We start from the raw sequence: 9,256 nt of genomic DNA, 5'->3' as shown, positions 1-9,256 counted from the left end.
CTAGGAGCGGAGGTCCCTAGGACTATCAACGGAGAAGAGCGGAGAGCAGGACCCTACCCAGAGAAGCAGTGATGCCTGAGATGGAGGCAGAGACGATGACGTGGAGTGATGGAGCAGCTGGGGACTTTAGATCCAGAGAGGGAGAGGGGATGTGTGCTGAAGACCAGTAGGGTGTAGGCGGCGGGCTTGCAGGGTATACCCTTTTGTTGGTTGATAATGCATGGAAGGGACTGTAACCATGGCAATGAGATGCTATACGATAGAATAAATGTAAAACTAATGTTCTCCCATGTAAACTATCACATAATTCACAATAAAACATTAAAAAAAAAAAGATGATCACCTTTAAAAACCCTGCTACATAGAGTCACTAGGAATCAGAAACAACTTAATGGTAGATAATTTTTGTTTGGTTGGTTGTCTATGGATGAAGACACTGACCTCAAGACATGAGTGGATTTAGAACTCACATATGCCAGACTACCTTTGGTTACACTGGGCTGCTTCAATAGTTTCTATCTGGATATGAGAGGATAGAGAATTCTGGGAAGGGAAAGGGCTTATACAGTATTAAGTCCAGTGGTTCTGGAAAGAAGAGGGTTGTTACTTGAACCAGATGCCCACTATGCCCCCTCAGCATCAGACACAGTGAGCCACCCAGGGGCCAATTCAAGAAAAGAAAAGGGATCGTGGGCCTCATCAGGGTGTTCTAGGACACAACCAAAGGGCTCAATGTTTCACTCCAGGGCTATTCCCAACACCCCACTCTGCCCTACAGGAATGACTCTGCTTGGATTGGATGTGAGGCTGGGGGCTTTCACCTCTCTGAGCTAAAAAAGGATTAAAAACTAGCTGCCACAGAGGAGATTGTAATCCTTGCAATGGAATGACGAGTGTAAAACCGATGTTCTTCCATGTAAACTATCACTCAATTCACCAAAAAAAAAAAAAAAAAAAAAAAACCACATAGAGAGAGAGACAGAGAATATTTGGGCCCATTTAACTGAGATTAGAGTTTTGGGAGATGATGTTTATGTAATCTGAATAAAAATGTGATTCAAGCTGCAAAACCAACCAACCAAACAAAAACCAGTTGCCAATGAATCTATTCCAAATCCAGGTGTGTTAGCACTTCATAGAGCTTTCAGTTACTGCTCTTTTGGAAGTAGTTTTCCAGGCTTTCTTTCAAGGTGCCTCTGGGTGATCTTGAAAGTCCAACTTTTGGGTTAGCAGTCAAGTGCATTAACCATTTGCATCACACTAAACTAGGACTCTGCTAAAAGGATGGATAGTGTATAACAAGGTCCTTGTATAGTTCAGGGAAAGACATAAAGATGCCACAGGCTCTACTACTGGCCAGTGGAGAACCAAATTAACACATCTTCTATCATCATGGGGTGGCAGGGACACTTACTTGGCTGGTCCCTGTACAGCTCTCTGGAACTCTAAGGAGTATGCCAAGAGAACCAGAGAATACTAGAAAATACCACTTGGCATCAAGACTTTTGCAGATGCAAAGGCTAGAAGACTCGACACAAACCGTGGTGGTGCAAATGGATTTATTGACTCACTTGACTAAAATTTCAAGGAGAGTTCCAGCTTCAGGTATGGCTTACTCTAGGAGCTCCAACAATGTCTCTGGGCTCATTTCTCCATCTCCTGGTTCTACTTTCTGCTGCGCTTGCTATATTATCAAGTAAAATTACACTATGCTGGCAGAATGGCCACCAGTAATAGATCTGGGTGAATTTTTCATGGTTCCAGTTTCAGCAAGAAAGGGAAAATGTTTCTCTGTTGAAAGTTCCAGTCAAAATCCCAGGATTGCATCTCATTGACTCTGACTGGTTCTACACCAATCCCTGAACCAGTATCTGGGAGGATGTTATCAGCCAAGCAGGCTTTCATATTCTCCCCTAGAGTGGTAGGTAGATGGGGACAACTCAAACTTCATGGACTCTAAGTGAGAGATGTGTGGTTTCCAAGATGAAAATCAGTATGCTGTTATTACAAGAAGTGTGGGTTGTAGAAATATATATCTACTAAAGTGCTCAATTACTAGCCAAAAGGTTATCGGTTCAAACCCACCTTGAGACATTTTGGAAGAAACATGTGAAAGGTTACAGTTTTGAAAACCCTACAGAACACAGCTCTGTTCTGTACACATAGGGTCACTAAGAATCAGAAATGGCTAGATGGCAGCAGGTTTGGTTGGTTTTTGTTTTTTAAATGGAGATCTTGGGGCATTGTTGGTTTAGTGATGGAAATCTCGGCTTCCTTAAGGGAGACTCAGGATTAGTTACCAGTCAAACCTACCACTTGTCTGTCAGTGAGGGCTTGTGAGTTGCTATGACGATGAACAAATTTTACTGGAGCTTCCAGACTAAGACAAGCTAGGCAGAAAGGCCTGGTGATTGGCTTCTGAAAATCAGCCAATGCAAGTCCCATGGATCACTGCAGTCCCATCTGCAAGTGATGATGGGAATGGTGCAAGACCGTCAGCGTTTTGTTCATTGGTGCATGCAGCTGGCATAATTTAGCGGCCAACTTAATGGCAGGTAACAACAACAAAATGCTATACAGGTGTTTGGACTTCAGAGAGGTACTAGCAGCTGCAAGGAGAGCCTCCACCTCCTTCCACTCTGTCTAGTCTGATCTATCAATGCGCAGGACCACCCAGACCATTTCAGTCAGAATCTCTGGGGTAAATGCCAGCCACCAGGGTTTGGCAAAAGCTCCCCAGGTGAATCTAATGGGTAATCAGGGCTGAGAACCACTAGCCTGGGCCTGCAAGGACACATGTAATCAATTGACTTAAGGAATGGTCTAGAAAAGGGGAAACTCTGGCCTGCCTCCCTTTTGACCTCTGACCTACTCTGGTCCCTCCCCTTTTGCCCACTTTTCTGGTCTCGAAGACAATGGACCAATCAGGTCTTGGACTAAATGCCCATGCCCCTTACTCTACTCTAGGTCATGACACGGTGCACCTGGCTCTTCAAGGGCGCGGGAGGCCGTCAGCTGCAGCGAGACACACATGTGAAAGAACTGACACCATACAAAGGAAATGAAATAAACACCATTTTAATAATTAGTGGAGCAGGAATAAGTAGTGCATGTATGACACTCCATTTGTGAGTCTGGGGCCAAGGATCTAATTACAAATGCTCTGAAAAACAACACTCCTCTTAATAGGTTAATGGGGTCAAAAAGAAACAAACTAGCATGCGATGCTCCCAGGAGGAATTTCAGTCCTGTCTCATTTGACCAATGAGTGTGGAACTTCCTGGTGAGTGTGGGTGTTAGACACAGTCCCAGCTGTCTAGGAGCGTCGAGGCTGGCGAGAATCAGCGGGGATGTTGACAGGAAAGCGGAAAACTAGGACATAAACGTATTTTAAAGCTTGAACTACAGATAAATCTGGACACCCCAAATTCATTCTTAAGCTTTGTTACACACTTGTCTGACGCCCTTGCATACTTCACCCATGTATACATACATTTCCACACAGTTTTCACAGGATGTTCCTTCTTGGCAAAGTACACCAGGGACTGGGGCAAGGCCAGGGAGCCATTCACCATGGCTGCGGAAATTAAGGAGGCGCCAAAACACTCAGGAACCAGGACAAATCATCTTTTCATGCACTATTTAAAAACTCGTTTTTAAAAGATGAATGCACAAGGTCATGATGAACAAAATAATTGAAACAATGTCAGAATCCAGTATTGTACTGGTATAACCCTCCTCATCCACATGCCAAACCCAGCTTTAATAAAACTTCATTCTGAAAACGAAGTGACTGCCCTGAGGGCCATATTTGACCAATTTGATTACTTTCAAGATTACATGAAACCATGTATGTTGATCACTGAGTTAGTTTGTTGACGCCTCTTTAAATTTTGCGCCCGGGAAGAGTACCTCACTTGGCCTCACCCTAGTCCTACCTCCTACAGCAAAATCTCCTTCACAACAAAGATGCCTGATAAAATACATGATATCCAATTAAACATGAATTTCATAGGATGTATATAGTGGTTACGAGTTGGGCTGCTAATTGCAAGGTCAGCAGTTCGAAACTACCAGCTGTTCCGCAGGAAACAGATGAAGCTTTCTGCTCCTGTAGAGATTTACAACCTCGGAAACCCTGTACAGGGTCACTAGGAGTTGGAACCAACTCCATGGCACATTACCACTACCACCATTTATACCAAAAAGTCACTATCTGAAATTCAAATTTAGTAGGGGCATCTCATCTTTTTAGTTTACATCTGACAACCCTAATATACGGCAGTCTTGAGCCCCATGGCAACATACCCCACCCATGTGCACATACGTTTTTATACTATCAAACATTTTCACACTGTTTTCATAGCATGCTCCTTCCTCAGTGTTCCTTCACCCTCTGAATTTATAGTCATTTCACGTACTGAGCAGGGTCCTAACAACCTGCACCCTCCTCAGCTTCCATAACTTCTTTCAAGTCGAGTTGGAAACACAAATGGGATTCCCCAGCAATAGAGCGGGTCCCACCTTCTGGCCCTCACGAGCTTCCCAGAGCATATCCAGGCTCAGTCACATTCTTCTGTCTCTACTTGTTCCCACGTGGGGATGGGAATCTTATTTATCAGCAGGGACTCAGTGGGAAAACATTCCATAGCAGGAGACGTGGCCATGAACATGGCAATGGCAAACCAAATATGGCCAGGGCAATTTATACCCAGGGAGTGGAAGGCTCAGATAGAACAAGCTCAGAGCAGTGATGAGAGGACCAGTGAGATGTTCAGAGGGGCCTTGGGACCTGGACCAAGAAACAGAGGAAGGTTGGGGACTGGTGTTGTTATGGACTTGTGCTTACAATGAACAAAGAATTGAGACCAGGAGAGGGAAGAGAAACTGGAGGAGAGAAGAAGAGAAGTGGGCTTCTGCCAGGTGATATGGGACTACATGCTCCTAGGAGAGGGTAGATGTAAATCCAGGAATCTACTTTCTTCAGACATGGTCCAGGCCAGTGAGGCTTCGGGCTCCCTCTCATACCTGCCCAGTGATTTCAAGGTGTGGGTCTGCATCAGAAACAATCACCCCCACACTCATTCCCTTAGAATTTCTAGCAAGAGTCTAGGACTCTGCATTTAAAATATGAAGAGGTTTCAGAAATTTTGTGGAACATGGAATTAAAGGACAATGGAAGTCTCCTACCAAGTTTGAAGCCCCCGTGTACATCCCAGGAGGTTCTTATACACCAGGAGCCCAGCCTCAGATGGAAATTGTGTGCCCTGCCAGATAGAGCTAGAGATTCTGACTGGCTTCCGCTAAATCAGAGACTGCTCTCTCTGTGTGGAGACCCTCTCTTATACAGAGCGCTGCATTCACTTGCATTTAGGGCCAGGCCCCAGGGGCTGGTCCAGATCCTTCTGGAAAATATACCCAGTGGAAGTTAAGATGACTGGGGCAGGTAGGAAGACACGTGTTGGCACAGCTTCCTCTAAACAGCATGAAACCCTCCACATAGACTTCGTGTCAAAGTGTGCCTGCTGCCCAGGGAGACTAAGGATTCTGGGGTCGGCAATGTGAATCCAGTTGGTGTCCTACATCCTCACGGATCCCCAGGGAGCAGAGCAGAGCAGATCATAGTTCCGGTTCTAGATCTCACTCTCCTCTAGAATCTCCTCCATGGTGTTGGCCTGGGTGAAGTCTCCCTCGCTGCTCTCAGACAGGCTGCTGCCCCGGGGCCAGGCAGTGTGGCCTCGGTGGGACCGGGTGTCCAGCTCGCGCAGGCCCCGTTCAGTGACATGCAGGAACTGCTCACCACTACTGTGTGAGAGCTGCAATTTCTGCAGTGTCCCTGCGCCATCTCCCAATGACAGCTTCTTGGGCCACTTCCCCAGGAACCTGAAGTTCTTCCCCAGGAACCAGGTTCTGCAGCCTGAGTGGTGGACCAGCATGAAGCGGATCCAGTGTTTCCTCAGCTCGGCCTTCACCTGCCAGGTGAGATAGGTGGGGTTAGTGTCTTGGATAAACACTGGACCGCAAGGTTGGTTTGAACTGCAAGGTCGGCAGTTCAAATCCACCAGCTGCTCCAGGGTCGCTATGAGTCGGAACTGACACGATGGCACTAAACAACAACAATAATATCGTATTTGGAGTCTTATTGTAGCACTGAGGGATAAGCACTGGACTGCTAACCACAAGGTTGGTGGTGTTGAGTGCCGTTGAGTCGGTTCCGACTCATAGCGACCCTCTATAGGGTTTCCTAGGAGTGGCTGATAAACTTGAATCACCAACTATGTGATTCCGACCGATCTTGAGTGGTTCAAATTCACCAGTCACTTCTCAGAAATCCTATATGGGGTCGCTGTGTATCAGAACCAACTCAAGGGCAAACAACAACAACATCAAATTTAGGTTCCTGGGCAGCACAGATGATTTGAGCTATTAATTGAAAGATTGGCGGTTTGAATTCACCCAATAGGTCCACAGAAGAAAGGCCTGGTGCTCTGTTTCTGTAAAGATTACAGTTGAGAAAACCTCATGGAACTCAGTTCTACTCTGACACACATGGGATAGATCTAAATTAGAATCACGATGGCTTTGGTTTAATACCATAGCATAAATCGTGGTCTGTCTTACTGATAGGATTTTCAAGTTGTAGAAAGGGAAATAGATCTAAAGAGGTGAAAAAGATGAACATGATGATTTCAACTAGTACTGGTTGTGTGTTTAGATATATAGATGTCTCCATGGGGGATTTGTTTCAGGAATCCCACAGATGCCCAAATCCATGGATACGCAAGTCCTTTATGTAAAATGGCAAATGTAGTACTTGTATATAACCTACACACATCCTTCCATATACTTTAAATGATCTCTGGATTTCTTATCATACTAGCACAATGCAAATGCTATGGAAATAGCACCTTACAGTCCTATTAGACTTTGAAGGATTGCTTTAACCACTTACGTGCTTCCCTCTCATTGCCCCCCCTTCCATCCCCCCCCCCAAATTATTTTTGAGTTCCATTGATTGAACCTGTGGATGCAAAACCTATAGATACAGAGGGCCAACTGTACAGCATTTATCAGTTATTTTCAACTTCTGCTTCTCAGAGAGTTTTAAAAATTAACACAATTTGACTCAGAACAAAAGAAGAAACCGAAGATGTCATTAAAAAAAAAAAAAAATCAAACTCCCAACAACAACAAAATAAACCCTGGAGAATTCTACCAAACATTCAGAGAAGCATTGACATAAATTCTACTCAGATCATTCCAGAACACAGAAAAGAAAGGAATGCTTCTTAATTCATTCCATGAAGCCAGTATGCCCCTGATTCCAGGGCCAGACAAAGATAGCAAAAAAAAAACAAAATTATAGACCATACCCCTCATGAGTATAGATGCACAAATTCTCAACCAAGTTCTAGCCAACAGAATTCAATGGTCTATTTTAAAATAAATCACAATTAGGCGTTATTCACATCAGGGCAGAAGGGATGGTTCTGCATTAGAAAATCAATCAACAGAATTCACTACATAAATAAAACAAAGAAAAAGAAAATCACAGGATCATCTCAATTGATGCAGAAAAGGCATTTGATAAAAATCTATCAACAGCCACTCCTAGGAAACCCAATACACAGGGTCACAATGAGTTGGAACTGATTCAACAGAGCTTAACAACAACAACAATCCGATAAAAACTCTCAGTAAAATAGAAATATAAAGGAAATTCCTCAACATAGTTAAAAGCATATATACAAAACCAACGGCCAACATTATTTTCAATGGAGAGAGAGTGAAAGCATTCTCTTTGAAAACAGAAATGAGACATTCTCATCATCATTACTTTAATTCAGTATCGTATGGAAAGCTGTAGCCAGAGCAATTAGGCAAGAAAATGAAATAATGGCAGGGAAGAAGTAATATTGTTTCTGTCTGCAGATAACATGGTCCTAGACATAGAAAACCACAAGAAAATTACGGTTACTAATAGAAGTGTTCAGCAAAGTAGCAGGGTACAAGATCAACGTACAAGAATCGGTTAGATTCTTCTATATAATAAGGAGAACTCTTTTAAAAAGGAAATCAAGCAAACATACCATTTACAATAAATACCTAGGAATAAATCAAACCAGGGACATAAAAGATTGATACAAAGAATACTTCCTGCAAGAAACCAAATGAGGCCTACATAAATGGAAAACCACACCACACATGTGGATTGGAAGACGACTTAGCCTGGTGAAAATGCCAATATTACCTAATGCAATCCCAACAATATTCGTTAACAAAATGGAAAAACTCATTTCCAACTTTATATGGAAAGGAAAGAAGCTCCAAATAGCTAAAGCATTATTGAAGAAAATGAAAAAAAAAAAAAAAAAAAAGAGGCCTCACATTATTAATTCAGAATGTATTATACAGCTGGGGTAGTCAGAACAACCTGGTATTACTCCAACAACAGACACAGAAAACAATGGAACAGAATTGAGAACCCAGAAGTACATCCATTCAGTTATGGACACCTGATCTTGGACAAGGGTCGAAGTCCATTCGTTGAGGAAGAGATGCATCTTTAACAAATGATGCTGGCAAAACTGGACATTCATTAGCAGAGAAAAGAAACAGGATTTATACTTTACACCATGTACAAAAACTAACTCCAAATAGATTGAAGACCCAAATTCTAAACCTGAAACTATCAAGTTCCTGGAAGGTAACAAAGCTAGGGACAAAGCTAGGGGTCCTGATAAATAACATAAACACATGGTCACATATAACTATAAATGCACAGATGATAACAGAAGATAAACTACATAGCTAGGACCTTCTAAAAATTAAAACTGTATGCTCATTAAAAGACTTAACTAAAAAAGTAAAAAGAGAACCTACAAACTGAAAAAAAAGGACTGGCAGTGATGTATTCGACAAGGGTCTAACATATAGAAAACGTACACAACTAAAAAACAAACTGTTCCATTCAAAAATGGGCAAATGACATGAGTGGACACTTCACCAAACAGGACATTCAAGTGGCTACAATGAGATACCATCTCACCCATGCAAAAATGTCACAGATTGGGAGAACAAACAAGATGGCGGAGAGGGTGGAAGTGCACCGAGGAGCTCTGCCAGCAACAACACAGAATACTCAAACAAGCAGGCTCAGGGGATGGTCCCAGAACTTTGAACCACATATAAAGGAATATTTAGAAGGTTGGAAGACTTACAGCTTGGGGAATTTGTGGCAGAAGCAAGAAATCCA

General features: G+C 43.1%; 1 protein-coding gene across 1 annotated transcript in view; it reads right to left on the bottom strand.

Annotated features, from left to right (window-relative positions):
* Positions 1–5,633: 5,633 nt before the first annotated feature.
* The window catches only part of GLP2R (glucagon-like peptide 2 receptor), a 97,994-nt gene continuing 94,371 nt past the window's right edge, over positions 5,634–9,256 (bottom strand). The window contains exon 13 of the mRNA XM_006863423.1: positions 5,634–5,972. Within this exon, the coding sequence (XP_006863485.1) occupies positions 5,634–5,972 (339 nt within the window). The remainder of the gene's footprint in view (positions 5,973–9,256) is intronic.

This window comes from Chrysochloris asiatica, unplaced genomic scaffold (genome assembly GCF_000296735.1).
Source record: "Chrysochloris asiatica unplaced genomic scaffold, ChrAsi1.0 scaffold00054, whole genome shotgun sequence".
Classification (NCBI taxonomy): Eukaryota; Metazoa; Chordata; class Mammalia; order Afrosoricida; family Chrysochloridae; genus Chrysochloris; species Chrysochloris asiatica.
The sequence above is the reverse complement of the archived record's forward strand: the minus strand, read 5'-3'. Positions and strand labels throughout refer to the sequence as shown.